At 39.7% G+C, this 22,244-nt stretch overlaps 1 protein-coding gene across 3 annotated transcripts in view; it reads left to right on the top strand.

The window, feature by feature from the left end:
* SDK1 (sidekick cell adhesion molecule 1) overlaps window positions 1-22,244 on the top strand; it is a 412,431-nt gene that overhangs the window by 267,588 nt on the left and 122,599 nt on the right. For all 3 annotated transcript variants that reach the window (XM_054842564.1, XM_054842566.1, XM_054842565.1), the window contains 6 exons: window positions 2,382-2,576; window positions 3,793-3,909; window positions 4,169-4,336; window positions 6,379-6,481; window positions 7,619-7,795; window positions 15,703-15,839. In XM_054842564.1, the coding sequence (XP_054698539.1) occupies window positions 2,382-2,576; window positions 3,793-3,909; window positions 4,169-4,336; window positions 6,379-6,481; window positions 7,619-7,795; window positions 15,703-15,839 (897 nt within the window). The remainder of the gene's footprint in view (window positions 1-2,381; window positions 2,577-3,792; window positions 3,910-4,168; window positions 4,337-6,378; window positions 6,482-7,618; window positions 7,796-15,702; window positions 15,840-22,244) is intronic.

Here is a 22,244-nt window from a genome sequence, read left to right as displayed (position 1 = left end):
AAAGGTAGGCTCCAAAAGGCCTTTGAAGTGTTTTCTTCTGTTCATAATTTTTTCACCAGAAGTGTTTAGAGAGGAAAAGAAGCAAAATTCCTTTGGGGGTGTGGGGAGAGGAAAGGCTGTGGGGCAGGAGCTGGGGAGAAGAAAAGAAGCTGGTTTTAACCATTCTCATAGCCAAAGAGGTAGCAAAAAGATAAAAGAAAATGTGTATAACTTGGAAGACAAATCTCTCTGGGAAGATCACTAAAGCCCAAATGAATGCTGCTGACAGCCATCAGAGTGCTTAGATAAGATCCTATTATTCAGACTCATAACTTTGAGTAGAGGAAGATATCCGTAACCGAAATGTAGAAAAATAGAGATGGTAATATTCCGTTTGTCAGCTGAGTTGGTGATAGGAAGGTGTATCTCGCAGTGATTATAGGATTAGAAGGTTTGCTAATACTGTTAGTAGAATGGGATTTATGGAATGACACCAATGTTAAAGGTTTGAGTGTACTGAATGCAGGATTTCATTATTTCCTAGGTGCCTATCAAGTCTAATGTGTGGGAAAATGGAGTTGCTATTATTTAAACATTTCCAGGCTTCTCAGCATCAGGAGAACTATTCCATTTTGGATCATCTGTTTCTTCATTACTCAGTGATAATTTGTATTTGCCCAGGAGGATTTTCAAGAGATGAATAACACTCTCACTGAGAATTCTGAACACTGAAATTTACACTAATTCTGTATATGGGCTGTTGTATGAAATTTAAATTATGCCTATCACAAGCTACTGCCCTACGTCTATTCTCTATCAGACAATGCACGCTACGTAGTGGATTTCTTCCTGAGATGATTACCTTCTAGATTATGAGTACATTTTTATTTTATCAGCGGAACAAAAGCATCAGAGGTGATTGTAGTAAATGATACGTGTTTATAAAAGTAACAGCAGCAATTGAATGGTGTTTTTCAATTGTTCCAACATTGTACATTCTTTCCAGGAGTTAATACAGCTTTTGTCTCTATAAAGAGAATAAGTACACTGAGAGAAGATATGAATGGAAGTATAATGCGATGGTATTTACCTTCAGGATTTTAAAAATTATAATGACGATAATATAGATCTTCCCGTAGTGCTTTTGCTCTGAGAACCTCAAGTCATTGCCAACATTGCAGTGAAATTCGTTGTCTGCAGATGCTCAATTCATCAGTGACATCCCATCCTTAACGCTCCCGTTACGCCCTGCTTTGCTCTGTTCAGGCAAATTTCCCTCACCCGTGAATTTAAGTCCATAGCTGCTTACCTTGTTACGAGGGAATGCGAACCTCTCAGATTTAAGTGATACATGTTCAAAAATAGCTACTGATTATGAAAATGCTGTATTTGGGGCTGAGATAACTTAAATCAGCTTGATAGTCTTGGGATCCTGTGATTATCCTATCACATAAAATATCTGCTTCACTTCAGATAGGGCCCCGAGCATTTGATCAGTTAGGGATTTCTGGTGTATAAAGATAAAACATTGTCTGATATGAGGAGCAGGATGGGAACATCTGTGTCTGACTGTTCTAGGCCCTTGACATCTCTTGAAGAAAAGAGAATCCCATGCTATTTGTATATACTAAATTTACAGCCACTTCGTCCCAGCTGACTGGGATATGACTGCAGCAAAAATATGTGTGAAATAACTGTGTCAGTGTTTGTAGAACATGCACATGAAAGAAAACAAGAATAACTGGGACTGTAAGTTATAACTCGGGTAGGATTTTTGTTTCTTCTAATGTCTGCATTTTTCAAATAACAGGTGAAGCTTGAGAATGAATAAATATAATAATAATTTAAAGCTATCCCGTTGTTGGCAACATGCTGTTTGTACATCAGCTCAAACTAAGCTGCCAAATTAGAACTCACACACAGCCATGTGAGCAGTTCATTTTTTATGTGTAATTTGCCATTTCCTTTTTATTTTGACATCTTACTACAGTAGCACAGAAGAATCTTATTTGGGATGGAACAGTCTTATAGACTAGCTGCATTGGCACGCTGCTGCTGCTGTTTAAGTAGCATGATTCTGGCTTTCAACGTGAAATTGCTGTAAATCGTATTTTGTAGTAGCATGAAATATGATTGGGTGAAGAAAGTAATTTGATAACATGTTTTCTCAACATTCCCCCTTTCACTGTTTGCTGGTTTTATTCCCACATGTTCTACAGTGTATTATTACCATTGATAATGCAAGATGCAGCCTCCATTTATCAAAAGCAGCTTGTAAAAATATAAGTAATTGGTGTGGAGGGATGGGAAACCAGGGGTATGACCATAACAGTGCTAGGTATTTTGACTACCTAAAACATGTTTTGCGAAGACTGATAGTGAAATTCTTCTTTGTCTTACAGGTGTTCCCATTCCCACCCTAGTCTGGTATAAGGACTCTGTCCCACTCAGCAAGCTGGAAAACCCCCGCTACAAAGTACTGGTGAGTGGGGGGCTGCGGATCCACGGGCTGCGTCCTCAGGATGCCGGAATCTTCCAGTGCTTTGCTAGTAATAAAGCTGGGGAGATACAGACATACACCTACCTGGATGTGACGAGTGAGTAACGAGTTGTGATGTGAGATTGATGAGTTGTCTTGTCATTTCTGTAGGTGACCCTACATCCGTCAGATTTCTCCGTGTTTGTTTAGTTTGACTCACAGAACCTTGATTTTCATCAAGTGTAGCTGCCCCAGCCATAAGGTACCCCAAAATGCCCTCTGTGGCCTGAACACAATCTGCTGAAGCCTGTAGAAAAACTTGCTGTGACATTAGTGGCTTGAGGTGAACTCTCCTATTTCATGGTACAAAAGGAGAACTTAATGAAAAGAAAAAAAAAAAGAAAGGTTAATTGTGAAATACTTTTATCTTCCCTTTATACTGAAATAATTTTGGTTCTACTCTAATGTAATTCTGTTCTGAATTTGAGCTACTGCTTCATGATTGTGTGTGGTAACATTTTATCTGCCTTTTGTCTACTACTACATTTAGTAGGGGAAAGAAAGAAAGTTCAAGTTAACTGTCTTTGTCTTTTTTTTTTTTTTTGTCAAAAAGTCCGATTAAATGGTTTTCCTAATGAAGTACCCTCTTCTCTATGGAAGAATTACAAATCCTAGTAGTCTCCTTTAAAAGCGATTAACAGGCATTTCTATGATACTATAACTTCTCTTCAGGAAGCTGATTTTTAGCCCAGGAGCAGTTTACACATACTGACCAGAATTCCTACTGGCCTCAGAAAATACATAAGCCCCAGTTCAATATATATCTAGGAAACTGCAGAAAAAATGTAATAAAATGCAACTGGGGGAAAATAAGAGAGAACGAAACTTGGAAAATGTCTTGGATGAGACTCAGGTTCTAAATTCTTTTGGCTGACATTTAAGTCTGAAAGTTAATGCCTTTCTCAAGTTGCTTTTCATCTTAAAGAACTCCGTTATGAAGATGAAAGAAAATAGTTTTGTTTACCTAGATTTCTCAACTTCCCCCCAAACACTCATTTTGAGCTTTATCTTCCTTTTTCTGTAAGCCATCTTACTTGTGCATGTACAAGCACTGATAGATTTTTATTTTCCATGCAGGTAATAAACTGAATTAGGCAATTCCTAGGAGATGAATAATGAAAGGTTACAGTCACTGCTGAAAGGTTTTCATGTATTATCGTCATGTCCTTCTCCATGATCAGCTCTATAAAAGTGGATGTAAAGTAGTCCATGATAATAGGTAAAGGATCTTTCTGATAGCTGATGCATTGAGTTTTTTAAATTTTTGATTCTAGACATTATACCAGCATTTATACAGCCTCCAGAGGATACCACCGTTACAGAGGGGATGACCGCAGTGCTAACCTGTGAAGTTTCAGGGGCTCCAAAACCTGCCATCTCATGGAAGAAAGGTAGTCGATTATTAAATTGGTGTGGAAAAGCTGTATTCCACATTTTCTTGTCCGCTCCTGTTATTGAGATTCTGTAGATCCATTTAGCGCATATTTCTTCATTTCTCTGGTTCTGTGAGCAGAGGGTTTGTTGTGGGGCTGTTGTGGGCCAGCGGCCCGGAGAGGTTGTCATAGTCTTTTGGAAGAACCAGAATTGCAGTGCGTAATCCGTGCAGTCTACGTGACGCTAATCGCGCTGTTTTTCCCTTCTGTGTTTCAGGAGACCAGGTCTTAGCCAGTGGCTCAGTTCAGATTCCTCGGTTCATTCTTCTTGAATCTGGAGGGCTCCAGATAACACCCGTTTTCCTTCAGGATGCTGGCAATTATACTTGCTGTGCAGTCAACTCTGAAGGAGCTCTGAATGCTTTTGTGATGCTGACAGTGTGGAGTAAGGATAATGCTTTGTTTAAAGTCTAACCTTAATCAAGTATTAATCAGTTTTTGTTGTATGCTCAGGAAATTTTCATAAGTAATTATGCTTTTCTAGTTAATAGAGATACTTGTGTGATTTAATAGGAATAATGTATCTATTTTAGGAAACCTATCTCAAATATTCTTTTTGTTTGTAAAATTATGCATATAAACTTTTATATTTTGTGAAAGGAAGTGTATTTAAATAGAGCTTCAATCACAATTACAGTTTTACTCAGGTTCTGCCTTGGCGAATCCTGTACTGCAAATCAGACCTTTTAACTTGTCAATTTGGCTGTTGGCAACCGGTTTGTGCCTCGAGGAGTCTGCAGGCAGTGTGGACCAGCCCGTGCTGGTACTAAGGCTGTGGCCACAGTTAGCAATGGATATGACTTTCCTCCTACCTTCGTATTTCTTTGTGGCCCTGGGCACTGTTGGAAGCCAAACCAAAGTACAGCAGACTTCAGCTGGTCTCTCATGCTACAGATTGGCACGGCACAGGGCAACCCATGAGATGATTTTGTCCTTCACCATTTGCCCTTGATCTCTATTTTTCTATTTCTTCTTTTGGGGAAGAGAGTCTGATCCAACAGGTTCCCCTGTGTTACTCCTAAGTGAGTTAAATTTAACATGTTTTTAGCTATTACAGGTAGGAAATAATGATCCCTGAGTTGGGAATAAAAATAATTAAAAACAGTGAAGATAATGATAAATACAGAAGTGTTGTGGCCCCCTCTCCTTTCCTCTACTTGAAGTACAGATTATGCTGCTGATGTGTGGTGCGTATTTGGCATTCGATAATCCCAAAACTGTGCAAGTTAAATCAGTAAAGTTTGGTTTTTTTTTTTTAATTTAGGAATACCTGAAAACAATACTGGCAGTAAATGCAATGTACTTGTGTCATATGACCATCATATTTATGTCTTCTTGACAATATAGAGTGGTTATACGTATCAGGATGTTGTAAACTGAACGATATCCAGGAGATCCTTCCTATCAATTCTCAAAGGCATGGCTCTCATATGTATTAAAGATAGTTCCTGTTCATTGTGCTGCGATGGAGGGGGGAAAAGAAAAGTGAATATAACCTAATATTTGTATAGCAACAGCACCATGTAAAGCTAGAAGGCATACGTAGGTACATCAGGAATAATGCTAAAAATTCTGTGCTATTAGAGTTAGCTTTTGATTTTGCTGATGATTCCTTCTTGTGCATGTATGAGATGTCTCAGAGGACGCTGATTATCCCTGTAGGGATTTGGGACTGATTAACATTATCCACATATCTTCTATACTCATCCTAGTTGTCTACCTGCTTCCGCTGATGCTATCTGCTGCTACTGTGTGTTAAGCATAATAGAGATCTTTCACACCAGATCTGGTTGCTGTAGTTACAGCAATTATTGTGTTCTGGGTCTCCAGGAGGTGCTTGAATAAAGATGTTCTGAAACATTAGAGTAAACAGCATATCTTTCTTATATGGAAAATTTGGACTACCAGAAGCTCCTCCTCTTTAGCCTCTTTCCTGGATTTGATAAGATTGTCGGGTGCTGTTTAAATTTTCCTCTTTCTGGATATTTTTCGAGTGTACGCTTCTTTGCACAGACTCTCTTTGGTTTTGTTTTCCTTGCTCCAGTGTGACTTGTTTCCTGACTCACCCTGTGTTTGGATTCATTCATAACGCATTACAGACACACTTGCTGCCTTGTGACTTTAGGGAGTTGCCATAGGTGCTTACCACAAGACAAGGGAGAGTTACTACAGCTTTAGCACTCTTCCTACTCAGATCGCTGCCGGCTCGGATTCGTGCCCTCTGCTGCTTTTGCTCCTCTGCACCCCACAGCGTACCACCTCTTCTTGACACAGTGACGTTAGAGGGAGGGAAGCCTCACAGCACAGGCTTGAGGAGGAATGGCCCGCTTGTGTTGAATGACAAATGTTCGGTTGCCTGCTCTCTGAGCGAGTACCCAAGTTAAAATGCTGTAATTTCACCTGAACTATGGCTTGTGTTCCTTTCAGATCGCACTTTCATTGTTCACCCTCCTGAGGATAGCACTGTGATCAAAGGAACCACAGCCACTCTGCGATGTGAAGCGACTCATGATCCTAGAATTCCAATCAGGTTGGTGGTGTCAGTTCTTGTTTGTGTGGTTTATCCCAGCTTAATTTTATAAGCTATATGAATAGCATTAAGCGAAAAGTTTCAGGACCCCAGATTTTAACACCAGACCCCTGATTACTGCATTATAAGGTTGTACACTGTATCATTAATCATATAAATCCCATCTTCCATTTCAGCCTTATGTATTATTTACAATGAGCTATGTTCCACTTCATGACTTCAATATAGCCTTCCATGATTTTACTGTCAAGGTTAATACACTATCAATAAAACCAACTTGTCAGAAGCTGATACTTAATGAGAGTAAAAGCCAAAGAGAAGGAATAGGATTTCAGAAGTGTTTACATTGGGGTGCATGAAAGCAACACAAGAGAAGCCCGTGTTCTTGGAAACAACTCGATGACTAGGGACTATATTCTGCTTTAACTGTGTAAAGGAAAACAGAATTTGTCTGAACTATTGAAATTTGCACTAGAGAAGTTAGAGGAAGCTCACCATTTTAAAATAAATTTACCATGAAAATTCATGTAGTCTGAAAGCAACACAAATGAAAGAAAATGCAGGGAACAGCTTAGAGGGTGCTAGAAGGGTGAACTGCAGAAAGAACTTTTTGGAAAGAGAAATATAGGTGTAAAAATTTCATGTAGAGATACTTAATTGTAAGACAATGGGCTATACACATCTCTGACATGTCGCTGTGTGTGTGCTTTGACGGGTGAGCTCTAGTAAACTTTGTCAGAGCAGTTTCAGATGTTACTGATTATGGCAGTCTGAGGTTATTGCAGTCTTAGCAGAGATGGGCTGACACCTCAGCTGTTAACTTCAGAGTATGATGTTCTAGTTTAAAATGCTAACAAAGGTGGTCTTTAGAACTTGGACGTGAGTACTTCACCTTTTCCATGTAAAATATATAGTATTGTTTATAAAATATACAGTAACTTGGATGCAATTACACTTCTCATGCTGATCACTGATCTAAAACTAGAATTTGTAAAAGGCACTGTTCCTGAAAGTAACTGAGGGGGCCTGCCGTTTTTAACGTGTGAATACAGAAGCTGCTATCTTATTGTACAGTTCAAATAAATCTGTTCTGAAGTTCTTGCGAGTAATTTTTAACTGAAGCATTGTAATACTCAGGTATGTTTGGAAGAAGGACAGTGTTGTAATAAATCCGTCCAGCAGTTCCAGGATCACCGTAGAGAAAGATGGAACCCTCCTCATCAGCCAGACGTGGTCAGGTGACATTGGAGACTACACTTGTGAGGTCATTTCTTTTGGAGGAAACGACTCCAGAATGGCTCGACTAGAAGTGATGTGAGTATTCCATCTTAAATATACACTATGCTTGGTTTCAGATACCCTTGGGCATTTTTTAGCGTTTCATTCTAGGTGATCTGGGGAGTCTCTAAGTTTGATTTTTGGTGTGGGTGTTCCTAGGGAAAACTAAGCCTGGTTCGTTCCTAATTAAATTGCCTTGAAATGTCCTACATTTTCCATGCTGCCATGCTACTTGGGCTTCCAAGTAACTGGAGCCTTGGAAGTTGCTTCCAAGTAACTGCATCTCTCTGAACCACTACATGTACATGTCCATCTGGTCGAGTGATGGAGCTCAGGGGGTAATGATTAAGCGGTGGTAGTCCGCTTGCAGCCAGTATGTATGACTTCTGACTTTATTCCTAAGGATCTTTACAAATAAAAACAAGAAAATGTTTGAATTGCAGTTCAGTTCTGAAAAAGGATTATGAAAATATCATTACGGAGTTCCATATTTTCTGTTTCCGTCATTCCACTGGGGTGAGGTACACTTCCATTTAATGTCATCACTAAAAGCAACAGCTTTGGGTTTGGTACATGTGTGGAGCAGATCAAATGAATAGAAGGTAATGTTTTATGTAGGCCTTTTTAATTTATTTATTTATTTGAGTAGTGCCACACGCTTTAATTTAACTAAAATTGCATCTGTTTCTGCTGGTCATGCCTGATCTCTCTGAGAAGATGGCAACTTCTGCTGTTGGCAGTGTAATGAGTTCACCTCTGAGATTTGCAATGCAGAGGGCTGTTTGATACAGCATTATTCTGACAGTGCCAAGGCTAGATCAGATGCCCATTTTCAGAGAGCGGTCATACATTCTTTCTCTAATTAAGCACTCCTCAGCTCTCCTCCCGGAGTGCATTTTACTGCTGTTTTGCATCCAAGAGCAGAAGACAATTCAAAATATATTGCTACTATATAACCATACTTGCTTTTCTCTGAGGCAGTTTTTGAATGGAGGGCAGAAAATTATGGAGTAAAGACTGAAAAGAATGTGAAAATCTGGACTTTGAAGCAAAGCTATAAATATCTGCTAAACGCTTCAGCAGTCTATTTGTTAATCCTAAACAGCAAAAGTTGCCCTATGCAGCCCAGTACAGCACAGTTGGATGTGTTTACTCGCAGTTCCCTGTTGACCAGTGAGGAACAGTTTTATACTCCATAAAACTCAGGCTAGAAGCCAACTGGGAGAGGCGCATCTCGTGTCCATCGCTGAGGCTGCCTTTCTTGCACCCCAGCTTGTTCCAGTTGTGTTGGCTGCTCTCCATGCACTGGGACTGGCTCTTGATTCTGTGTCTCCACTTCCTCTGATGTTCTGTTGCTGGTTGCCTATCACCTGGTTTTCCTGGAGGAATTAAAGAAATATATCAGACCCGCTCTTTTAGAGGACTCCAGTAACTGCTAAGTCACTCAATCATACCTTGAACTGTGACATTTTATTTCAAAGTAGTGCTGCAGGTAGTGCAATAATGCCAAAAACCATTGCATTCCTTTGCAGCTTTCATCATTATCATTTGGCTCAGCAGCACAAATCTGTGAGAAATAGAGATACATGATACAACAGAAGTGAAATGAAGAAGAAAATATGTGGAAAGGAAATGTCTGAAGTAAAGCTTAAATTAAATTGTAGCTCGTATACGAATGACAGATCTATAACATTCCCTATTCTCCCAGGTAATTCTCTTGTGCAGAACATTAACAAACAGGGCATGTACATTCCCATCGATGAGCACTTACACTTCAGTGCCTTGAGTAGCACTAATGTCAGACAAATGTTGAGAGGAGGCCTCTCATCCAATTATGGACTGGAGCAGGCTACCAACAGATGATATGGCAGCCTACCTAGCTGTATCTGACAACTCCAATTGTGTCACCACCTTTTTTCCCCCAGGAACCAGCATGTTCCTCCTCTACCTCTAGGCATGTCAAGAGAAATTTCCAAAGGCACAAATAAGTTTGTTACTGATTTCTATTCAAACTGATTCAATTCAAAACCATTGACCTTCAGGGTGACCTTCAGTTATTTAATCTCTAATTGGTCTGGTTTTCTAGTCTGTGGAAAGAAGGAAAGAAAACTTTTCCTTCGTCTTCCCTTGTTGGAAGATGGGCCTGGGGGACAAGGTGCTGTTTCTTGCTAGAAGAACATACACTGATAGCATGGCGTGGTGTGCATAGGTAGTGCAAGCAGGATGGATCATTTTTCTCAGCGTGTCTATGAAGAAATAAAATATTTGAAAAGGAAAGCCAGAAAACTAATGAAGAACTTGCTAAAGTGCAGCCAAAGGTTACTTTGCTCATCAATTTTGCACTGATGGTACTTGGGCACAGAAACTAATTGCTAGTCAAGATACTCCATTCATTCATTTGTCTTCCCTCTAAATGTGTTTATTCTTCATGCACATCACTTGATTTGATTTGCACGAGGTAAAACTTTTGCGAGCGATGTTTCTCTTCTGCAAGAGATAGATTTTAATTTTTTACTTACTACATTTTTTCCTCCTAGCAGAGCTTCTTGACTGCAAATACAGAAACATTTGCAGGTCTTTTGATGATGAGCTTGTGCTTCTCTTGCATTCCTCCAAGCCATAGGATTTGATCCTGAAAGTAATTGTGTGTTATGAAACATCCTAGGTTCATTTAGCTTACTTTTATAGTCCTGTAAATACCATACTGAAATACGGATAGAGGAAAAACTGCTTGTTCCTAAAGCTGCATAAGCTGAGTTATCACAGTGTATCACTCACGTGATGGGAAACTCTGCTGATTCCAGCTCAAAGTATCCTGAGGGTTCTCAGTGTATATAAAATATGCAGAATTACCACTATCTCTGCCTGATGATACCTGCTGCTCAATATCAGCCTGTCTGCAGTCCATACTAAAGAATGTCTTTGTTGTATGAATGTGACTGAAGAGTATGGTAATGCCACATTGTTGGAAAATCAAAGCCCTGTACAAGCCTCTGTTATGTCACAACATAGAGTAAAATCTTTTAGGCTCTTTCTCTATGCAAAAATATGGGAAGGACAATGTAATACAAAAATAGACAATTTATTCCTGGCAGCAAGTTCATCTTCTTTCAGTTCTCTTTCACCAGAGAAAGAACTATTATTGTTCTGTCTTCTTCAAAAGCAGGAGAGGGGAGCTAACCAGTTATAATAAAACCCAGTGGGTTGCCAAGAATGCACAGTATTGCCTTTGTCAATCATTTATACATGAATTTGATACCCTTTTTACTAGAGTATTTGTAATTGCTACTTCTTCCAATTTCTTCCCAATATATCCCATAAAAAATAGCTCGATTACTAAAAATAAAATCAGTAAGACCAACGCAGAGTAACAAATCAACATGACGTCTTATTATAAACTTATCTTCATTTGGATCTCATATCCCATGGTTCCAAGAGCCCACCTCTTTTCCTTCCTGCAGGGAGTGAAAACGGGAAGGATGTCAAACTTAAATATATTATTCCTTCCTCACTAGAAAGAAAGCTCCTATTTATTTTTCCAAGCTCTCTATTGAGATGTCATCCAAGAAGTAAGGTTCACTGCTGAGTGTAAATGCACTTGATACTCAAAAGAGAAATACCTCCTGGAAATACACTTGGAAATACAATTGTGTTTGTTCATCATTGAAGGTATATCAGAAATGTAGGTGGTTTTAGCAAAAAGAAAGCGTAAAATTCAAAAGCCTTTCCCAAGCTGTCTGTAGATTTGAGCTTGTGGTGACCACTAAAATGAAATGGGAAATAATTCTGCACACTCTGGGACTTGGCAAGCCTTTAATTTCAGAAAAATCCACCTCATTATAGGCCTACGAGAGACAAAAAGCCTGAAAACTCATGGATGCCGTGCAAGTATCCTTCCTGTGTTCAGAAATTGGAGAGAATTGTTTTGCAAGAGAAACTGGAAAGTCTTGAGCAACAGATGACATGTTTCTTAATTTAAAACATTATAAACTTTTATGAGCAAAGCCATCAGAGCTGAGTGCTTTGTTAGGCTTCCTGCACCAACTTCTTACCATGTTATCAGGTCTAGCAGATGAACCACCTGCTCCTGAGTAAAACTTGTACGGTGGACCTGAATTAGGAAATCATTTATGAAATAGGAGCGGGGCTTTTTATAAACTGACAAGAAAACTTGGTTAATCTCCCTTGCCTTTTTAGTAATCCCCTCTTCAGTCACAGTCTCTCTAATTACCTGCTGTTGGACCATTTTTCTCAGAAACCTCTCCAAACCATGTCTGGTTTATTTCCCTCGGCAAATAGTCTGCTTTTAGCTAATGTTATAAAACACTCCCTGTGTTTGCGGAGTGAATTTTTCAGCTGCCCTCTGGCAGTGATGAGCAGACTCAAAACATTAGGGTTTCTGTTTTGAACATGTATCATCTGCAACTAGCTAATATTTCTCTCCTAGGTTGTCACAATGACTTCATGTTCTTTTCTTGCAAATCCGCTATTTTAATTGCTTTGTTAGAATCCCCTCAGGTCACCTTGGTGGCTATGCCATTAACCCTGGGCTTATCTATCAATTACAGATATAAAAGTGTCCATATACGTATTTTGCTATCATACAAAGTAAGTTATGGAAAACTTGCCTCCATGCAACTCTTCAGCATTAGAGGAGTGAGGTCTTAAGATATCCTATATAGAAAAACCTTCAGATATTTCCTGTTTGGGGCTTCAGTGGATAAAAACCAGAAAGATGATAATGCTGAAATTAAACTTCCAGTGTCCAACTGAGGGCTGTTCCGCACCCTGGGTGTTATTGTACCAAACCTAATCCACTGTCTTGGTGTGTCAGAAGTTGAGTAGTTCTGTTCCTTTTCATCCTGAAGAAGGGTTGAAACTACCGTTCCCTGCAATGATTTCTTGGATGTTAGCAGCAAGGAAAAGTAATTTTCTTAAAGGAAAAAAAGAAGCAATGATCTCTTTTGGGAACGTGAATATTCATGATGGTGGTACAGGTCTCATTTGTTATCCCTTCCACACAGTATGTGGTAGCAAATGAGAAGGGGACAAAGTGTAAGTGCTTGCTAAAGTAAGAATTGCTATTTATTAATCTCTGCTTTTGTATACTACAAAGAGAGAAGTACACTTCTGTGCTGAAATGTCTTTGTAGTTTAAAATATTTATTTCTGTCCAGGTGTGCTTCTTAGGCACTTGTTATGTCTGCCTTGAGGGATTTAAATCTGTAAGCACCATCTGTTGCTGTTCGGTGTGGACACATATGGCTAAAGAATATGATATTAGTGGAGATAGGTATGGCTGCTGCAGCTCATGCTACTCAATCTCTGTCTGAACAGAAAGCGCCCGTTTCCTTCACACTGCTGACTGATTATCATTTTGTGTCAATCTAAGAGAATGATCAACTACACCCAAATCCTAATCAAAAAACCCCCCACGTTTAAACTCAATTTGTGCTTTAAAAAACATGAAGAAGGGAATGTCCCCTCTCCTCCAAAAGTCTTCTGAGATTTGCACCCGAAGAAAAAGAGGTTGAGCTGTAAAGTGTTAGTCATGTAGCCTCTGTCCTCAAACGAGCTGTTAATTCAATCCTTCTAAATGTATGGAGAAACAAGATGAACTAGTAAATGCACACCCTGGAAATATCCTTAATATATTCCAGGAGTGTTTATTTAGTTCCCAGAACAGGAGTGACATGGGGAGAAGTTTGCTGCGAGCTCCCCCTCAGCCATCCCTCCTGCACTGCTCCCTGCGTGAGCATCGTCCTCTGGCAGAAGCCGAAGCCACAGCCCATCTCTGAGCTCTTCCCCGCAGGGCTGGCGTGAATGAGAGAGGACTGGGACGTCCAGGAGCCATGTCACAACAAGATGTTTCACACTCGTTCCTTCAGTAATTTCCTTTGCCAGCTTAATAACAAAAACACTTTTCCAACCAGTTTGCTTAGGACGTAATGATCAATTGTAAGTGGAGGTTTAATGTTTATTATAATTTCACATTTCTTTCAAAATTAAGCAGAACACTCGTGTAGTCCCTGGTTACGTGGCCATATCTTACACCCCCACTCCTCACTTCAAATCACAGGCTCATTCTGCCATTGTGTCTTGCCATCTGGCTGCCCTCCTACTTTGTTTCCAGGTCCCCCTCTTTGCTAAACTCGTTTATCCAAAATTTTGCAGTGTTCTGTTCAAAATCTGCTTCTGTTGGGCCCATACACACTCCTTCCTGTGCCTGATGTTCCTTCTAGCCTAAAACTGGATGTGCCTTAGCTGTCTGTGCATCAGAAGTCTGGAGCATGCTTGGTGCATGCCCAGACCTAAGTGAGAACACAGTCAGCCTAAACTCCTCATAATCAAGGCGTCTTGAGCGAGTGATTTAATGAAGATCTGAATCACACCCTGAGGTGTCATTCCATGTTTACTACAGAAAGAGCCTGGGGTGACCGTGCTGCTAATTTGGCTAGGTTTTTAAAGTCAAATGAGACTTTGAGTCTCAGGTTTAGCCTTAGGAAGCATCAATGCTTCTGGCCTACAGAGAGGAGGGCAGGTGAGTGTCTTCCACTTGTGTTGTCTCATTATCTGTGTGTTTTTATTGCCCCTCCTTAGCTCTTCCAGCAACCTTTTTTTTTTTTTTTTTTTATGGTAACTCCACAGCATGTAGGCTTCATAAACATGTAAACAAAAGCATGCACAGTTTTAACAGAAAAATAATAAAACTATTGTCTGTCTCTCCATATGCTCCTCAATCTTCCAGTACAAACCCAAATCCTGGACATATTTATTGTTCTGACTTAAAGCCAGAGTCTGTACTTACTTTTGTGAGTGACTAAGGAGTTGTGGTTTTTAAAGAACCAAGCATTCAGTAGCATGATACATTACAATCAGAAATTATTACATTTTTAAATTAAGCATGTGAAGTACCCTTGTGACTTTCTGCTCTGGTCAGAGCAGATTAGCAGTGGTGCACGTTCCACCGTCCTGGGGAGCATCAGTAGATTGAATGGGTGAAAACCTTCACTGTCCTCCTTAGGACCTTAGGACATTGTTCTCCTTAGGAACTAGGATGATAAGGAGCAGAAATCAGCTCAAATATAATGGCTGAAGGGCTCTTATCACTTAATACAGATCAGCATTTAAGGGATGTAGCAGAATTTAGTTTTTTCATTGCACCATGCAGCCTCGGACTTTCAGGCAATGAGTACAAATGAAATGTTTTTCCACAAATTGTCTTTATGTGGAGAAATTATACGTTTTAACTGAGCCGCTGGGGGTTTTTTTGTTTGTTTTTTAATGTTTCATTTTGTATTTCCATGGGATTTCTGCAGGCATTTTCACTACATTTTCTAGTTGGGTGCTTCCAAAAAAATTCTTATTATAGGAAGGAAAGATTCTACCCATGACAGGATAAGCCTGAATCCGCGAGTAAATCAAGCTGTTCTGTAGCCTAAGAATACATATGGTAATTTTGATTAGTAGCTCTATATGGATAGTGTCAATGTCTTCTGCTTCCTTGAGTATGAAAAATTCCATGTTAAATCATATCTCCCATATGTTTTACTGTTTATATGTATTACTGCTGTCACATTGCTAGGGCATCATCATAAGAAGGGGAAAAAAGCGAGATGGGAACTTTATTGACCAACTTGTCTCAATCAAAAACAGTATGAAAATTGTTTTTTTTCCACATTTAGTAACATTTCCATTAGCTGTTCTAAGTATCAGCCTTGGGACTTTCAGCATAATTTTTTTTTTTCCCAAATTGGATAAAATTGTGAAGAATTCAGAGATGTCTTTCACTTATTTAATTGTACAATAGCTGCTGGTAGTTTTATATCTCTCATCATATGGGTCTGATGTCGTGTGCCTTTAACTGCCTGTAAGACTGTAGCTGAATGAAATGTAGATTGATTTTTCTGTGCTGGTTTTTCTCCCATTCTCTTTTCCGTACAGCGAGCTGCCTCATTCCCCTCAGAATCTTCTGGCCGCTCTCAATTCCTCATACGGCCGCAGCGTGATGCTCTCCTGGGTGCGCCCCTTTGATGGAAACAGCCCTGTTCTCTACTACATGGTCGAGCTCTCCGAGAATAGTGAGTAAAGTCAAATATGTTTCAACCTCGTGTTCTTCTTAATTACTCAGCCTTCTTTCAGACTCCCCTTTTACCAGAGCTACCAACAAAATATTGCTGTCGTTTGCTAAATGAGAGCGAGTGTGCACGAAGGGGAAGCCCTGGGTTTTTCAGCGTGCGAATAGTTGGGTGTAAGAGTTAAACAACAACAACAAGAGGCCTGAGATGGTGGAATTGTTATAGAGGAAAGCCTTAGTTCCACCTCCAGCATTGCCAGCCAGACTTGAGGCGCAACAGCTTGTTCCTCAGTGCTTCTATTCAACATCTGTACAATAGCAGTATTTTATTTCTTCCCATTGTTGTCTTTTGCTCTGGTTTCATAGATACCTTAAAGCATTCAGAGCCCCAATTTCACCTCAAAATGCAGGCAGTATGATAATATAAGGAACTGATGGTCTGTCAGAGGAACAAACCTGAATGTCAATAGGAGCTACTATCTTATCTGTATATGGGTTCGTAGATTTTCTTCGTTTTCCCTAGGTTATCATTTTACACCCTTCTTTTAGGTAGGTGGTGAGGGTGCTTAACTGTAAGATAACTAAACATCTGGCTTCGTGGGTTACAAACCCTGGTCATTGTGATTTGCCGCTTCTCACAGTTTTGTCACGCTGTATGCCTGGTCCTCTGGCTCTCAGTTTGCAAGGTTATTCAGGGACATTGCTAATGCCTCTTTAGGAGTTGATGGAAAGATGAGGTTATATGGAAATCGGTCACCTTGGCAATACTTTCTAATCTCTATCACCCTAGGAGCTGGAAATCCAAGCCTAACAATTGATTCTTGATGAAAAAATTAAGAGCATCACTTTTTCTGACATGTGGAAATTAGCCACTGCATAACTGAATGTGAAGCAGTCCTGATTTCTGATTATCTAGAGAGTAGCAGTTTGTTTTGCCACACAGAGAGCTTGAGATGAAACTTGAGCTTCAAATCACATACAAGCCTTTTGCTTTGCAGGCTGGAGAGTGTAAGTTTTCAATGTGGAGGTCCCAGAACTGATGATCTTGACATCTGTTAAGCAAAGTGCAGTTTTCTAATCCTAACAGAAATCCCAAGTTATGCCCAGGACTGCTGTCCTTTAACACAGTTCTTTTTGAGCAAAGAGTCCTGATCATTTTGTGATAAGTGTCTCAGAAAACTCAGTGTTCTGCACTCAGCCCCCCTCTCTACCTTTTTATCATCACCTTCTGTTTTATTGTCACCCTCCTCTCCTTCCCCTCCTATTGACTTCAGGCCAGAAACTGCCGTTTTGCTTTTCCTTACCTGTCCTTTCACCCCAGGACGTTACCCTTGTGTTTCATGTTTCCCAGTGGCTTTGACAATGACAAGGTAATAAACTCCCAGTCTGGGAATGTGATGCAAAGGTGCTGGGGCTGTATTTACATAGAGACAGCACAGAGCTGGCAGAATGTACGCGCTTGGGTCCTGTGCTGGGTGCGTTGATTGGGGACAGTCACTAAGACAGGAGGAAGCTCACTCGGTGCCACGAGAAGCTTGAAAGGCCTTCAAGTGCCTTTCTAGCAAGGATGCTTTGCAGTTATTCTAGTATAGGAATGGGGTAAATGTGCCATCATTTTGAAAATGCTATAATTCATTCACTGCAATTTGTAGAAGGCTCAGCAAAACTCAACAATAGCTCTCCAGAAATCATGCAGACAGTCCCTCAGAACTCCACAGGATCCTGTGAACCCTTGCGTACTCCGTGATAGATCCAATAATTTTGGCTGATGGCACCGCAATCTACCACTGAGAGAGTCTCATTATCACAAATCATAGGTATATGTACTTCGGCAAGCTTGCAGCTGCAAAAACCAAACACAGACCGGGTTTACTGTGAATTGAGCACTAACTCCCAGAAATATTCTAGATCTTGCTGTCTTTTCAGTTTTCATCTTTATCTTTATTTACTTTTATGTACAATGTCTGAATGGTTACTCATAGAAGCAGGACAGAGAGGAATCTAAGCCCTTCAGTATTCCACTGTTGCTCTGTTCTCTCATTTCATATGTTGCTCAGCTTTACGGATGCCAACAGCAGTGGAACAATGTCAACAGTGACTTTGGTTTGGAAAGTTGACTTTAATGTCTGTGTATTGTCACTGTCTTGATTTGTTTTCTATTTTCTTGAAGTGTTTGGTTTTTAGAGTTATTTTGATCTCAGTAGTGTGTGGTTAATATTTAGTTTCTACAGACCTACTCCTTTGGAAAACACCACCCTTCCTGTGTTCCCCCCCCATCCCAAGTAATGTTTGTGAACGAAGCTGACATTTGATTTCATGTAGGTAGAGTTTTGTCTGATGCAACTATGCAGAATCTCTCTTTACTTTTCAAAGAAAATTTCCTTTCAGGTTTTCTGTCAGTCTTGTTTGTGCCGCAGAAAGAGCAACTCTCAAGGAGTCGGCGTATGCCCTCCGTGAGCTCATCTGCTTGTGTCTGTAGCTCTTTTGCTGTCAGCAGCCGTGCAATATGCTTAACATCCTCATCCCCGTTTGCTTCCACACACGTAAAGACTAGGGAGGGACATCAGAATTACGATTTATTTTCCAGTTAGCAAAGTCACACAGGAGACTTTGTTCTTAGTTTTGTGGAGTTTTAATACACGGGTTTTGCTTTGCAGTTATGGGTGCCAAACGTAGCCTAGTTTTGTGCATTTTTTTTAGCTGTTTTGCTTTGAATAATTTTCTAATAGCTTTAGGATCCATTGTACATTTTGAAGCACATACCATAAATGAATACATAATCACAGTATCTGTTTCAGAGAAATAGCTGAAGAGGGTTCAAAATAATGACTGTAAATTTCAGGGGACTAATTACTAGCTGCATTAGAGAGAGGCGTGTCACTCCACCTGGCATGGATTAGAACTCCTTTTCATTAATATCAATCCAGTAAAGAGATATAAAAACCTTATTTTAATTAGTGGAAAAAACAGTGGCAGATCGTGCACATAAATTGCTGGAAATATGAACGACTCTAGTCACCTAATTTTTAAAATGAATGTATTTGGCACAATGCAATAATTCTCAAATTACAAGTATTCACAGTAGACTGTATCTGTGGGTGACTTGAGACATATGGCCTTAAACATTTGGGGGCAAATTTATAATCTAATTTGAAAAACACAGTTCCAGGGAAACACAGTCATTAAGTATTCCTGCCCACACAGAGCCAGGAATGTGAACCTTAATTTGAAATAGGATTTTCAAATAAATAGTACCATGCATTGCTGTCATTTGCACTAATATAATTTTTGGATGTCTTGTGACCTGTTTAGCCCCTGTTGTGATATACCTCGGAATTCCAATGAAGTATCTTCATGGAGTTAGGAGGGGATATGCTTATTTTATTCCAAAGAGGTTTAGATTTCAGAGATTAATCAAAAAATATTCTGAATAGTCTTTTAACTGAAGAAATGAATTAATACTTAAAGAATTCTGCCGAGTACAATTAAGATAAAAGCCCATTTTTATTTTATTGTATTCTGGGATATCTGTGCTGTGTGATGTAATGATATAACTCAGATTCCTCACGTTGTGCCAATGAGAAGATAATAAAGGCTCCTATGAAAAGCATCTATACGTGCTTAACTTAAAACCTGTGAATTTTCATCCTGAATTTGGTAGGAATATTCAAATGATAAAAATTGAACCCATTGATAAATCTTTTCAAAATCCAAAGTAAAATTGTGTTGTTTGTTATGACTGTGACTCAGATCTATATATGATAGTATTAAAAGATACTTTTTCTCAGGCCATCAGTAGACCTTGTTGAAGTCCTACCAAATAAAGGATGAAACATTTAATTTTTATTTGAACTTTTTGCAATATGATATTGTCATGAAGATTTGAAAGATGTATTCTGTAAACTCCAGCAGTATGGGCAAATTCCAATACTACCATCTATGCAAAATCCCCTGGAGAAGGAAGGAGATGGAAATGTACTCCAAACCTGCAAAAATCATCTTTCTGTGGTAGATCTAATCTGTAATATAAAATTAGAAGTGATTTTTGAAGAATTTGCAATTAATGCATGAATTGTAGGGTAGATAGGGAAATATAGAAAACATGCCTCTTGGTGAGTATCCAGCGTTATTAAACGTATCACAAGTGCATCCAAAAATTCTTGACAGAACAAAAGTGATTTCTAAAAACCTCCAAATCACGTTATGAACTAGAGAGTAGCCTGTGAGATTCTTCATTTCTAATAAATTAACTTGGAGAGGCAATCAGACTTAATTCAAAACGCCCAGTATCCTTAAGAGCATAGACAGCTAAACATGGAAGTTTTTCAGACAGTAGCAATTACAGTGGAAGAGCAAGCAAGCAAAGCCCAGGGTACATTCTGGGCAGCTTAAGTTAAATGAAGGATTAGCAGTCTGTTCAATCTAGCAGAGGCTCATTTAATAGTTTGACCTGGCAAGTCTTTTGTCGCCATGGAGCTTCTCCAGGCTTCCCAGGACAGAGGAGTGACAGTCATCCCTGGAGGAGGAGAGTCGGTGTTGAAAATTTTATGGCATGTTTCCGATGTCAGAATTGCTCTTCTCTACGGTAAAAGAAACTTCAGTACGATTCTGGGGTTTGTTTTGGATTTAAGGAGGGAGAAGAGGCTTTCGAAATGTTTAGTGTATTGATTGTCAAAAAAAAGACTTGACATTTAAATTTTAAAGATACTCTGCACACTCACTGTATCCACTGCTCCATGAGTGAGCAAATCCTCCCCAAACCGCTTTCCTTTACAAATCAGAGTGCCCAGGAGATGAATAGGCTTCGTTTATATTAGTTTTCAGTTTAATCTCTCTTCCTGCCAGATCTTTTATCTTCCACCAGGAGAGGAAAAAGAATAAATAAAGTATTCTACAGATGCAGCATATAAACAGAGCAAAGCCCCAAGGTGCTGAAGAGATTAATAGGCCCTGTTGTTGAATCAAACTGCTCACTACATTGAGCTTCTTGGGTTAAGCACTCTCAGGTGGTGTTTACACTAGCAGTAAACAAATTAAATGCTCTAAGAAATGGACCACTACCCAAGTAGCTCATACAAGGGTATTTCACTTTCTTGTTGGTGTCTACTCTTCCGTTTTCCTCAGGAAGCTGCTTCAGGCAATGTACTAAGCCATTCCTTAACTTTGGCTTACCTCGATTTGTTATTGTGCACTCTGCCTGTAACAAGGTGAACAGTTGTTTGTGAAGTCTCAAGAGAAGCTTGATAAAATTCAGAAGGAACTAGGGTGCAAAAAACTCCTAACCGATGCTTTTCTAGATAGCATAGGTGCACTTCCTTTGACAGTCTTTCTAAAAGAAGTTCAACGTTCAGCTGAGATGAATTGCCATCAAGATCTTGCAGCCAAAGTGACTGTTGGTAAATCATCAACAACTGGCGAGGACAGAACTTGACTGCTGTGCAAATGTCCCTCTCCAGCATTCTCAGTATTCTGCTGTGTCAGTTTTCCTGTTAAAAAAGACTTTGTTCTCGGAAAGTCGTTACTGGACTGAATATATTTTGAGTGATTCAAAGATGCGGTGTTTATAGCCCAACTGGCATCACACCCTAGAGGACTTGCAAAGGAATCTGCCAGAAAAGCACTAAATTAGTGGTTTACATCTTGGTGTGAAGTTTAGCAGCCTTCCTCATTTGGGACATCTCATCTTCATTTTCAGGCAGACATCGAGGTGACCTGCCAGGAGCTGCAATGCACTTCTGATGAGCAACATGCACAGATACATTGCCAAAATCTACAGCTAGCTCCTCAGTAATTTCCAGAAGTGTTAGTAATTTTGAGCAGGGAGCATGAAAACAGCTGGTATTATTTAAAAACTGAACAAATCTTTAAATTGGCTGATTCCATTGCTGTACTGTTGCAACACAGACCAAATGTCACCTCTCCCTGACTATTTCAGTCATGACTTCAGGGAGAATATGTGACATCAGGTTATGAAGAAAAGAAGTCAGGATATTTAATTTTCAACATGTTTCATTTATGACCTCTTTGAAAACTTGAAAATGTAATTTGGGCATCAGAGGATCTCGATATGTCAAGTATGTGAACTGACAACGAGGGTTTTATAGCGCTGCCAGGGCTGTTTATACCAGGGAATCTTCCTAGGAAATTATTAGACCGAATGCCATATACTATCTCTAGAAAAAAAAAAAAAAATTGCAGACATGTAGAATCCGCAGCAGAAGCTTTCTCAGGTCTTACAGCAAAGGGCTGATTTGGCAGAGAGAGTCACGCTTCTACACCTGCTTGCAAGCTGGGTAGGAAGATATTCCAAACTGACTGTGAATTTCATTACGGTCCTTCCACCAGAGCCACTCACGGGTGTGGTGGTGTAATGGCCTGCCAAACAGATGGGTTGTGAAATACACAGCCC

The sequence above is a fragment of the Grus americana genome, chromosome 15 (genome assembly GCF_028858705.1).
Source record: "Grus americana isolate bGruAme1 chromosome 15, bGruAme1.mat, whole genome shotgun sequence".
Taxonomy (NCBI): domain Eukaryota; kingdom Metazoa; phylum Chordata; class Aves; order Gruiformes; family Gruidae; genus Grus; species Grus americana.
This window is presented reverse-complemented; position numbering and strand designations above follow the sequence as displayed.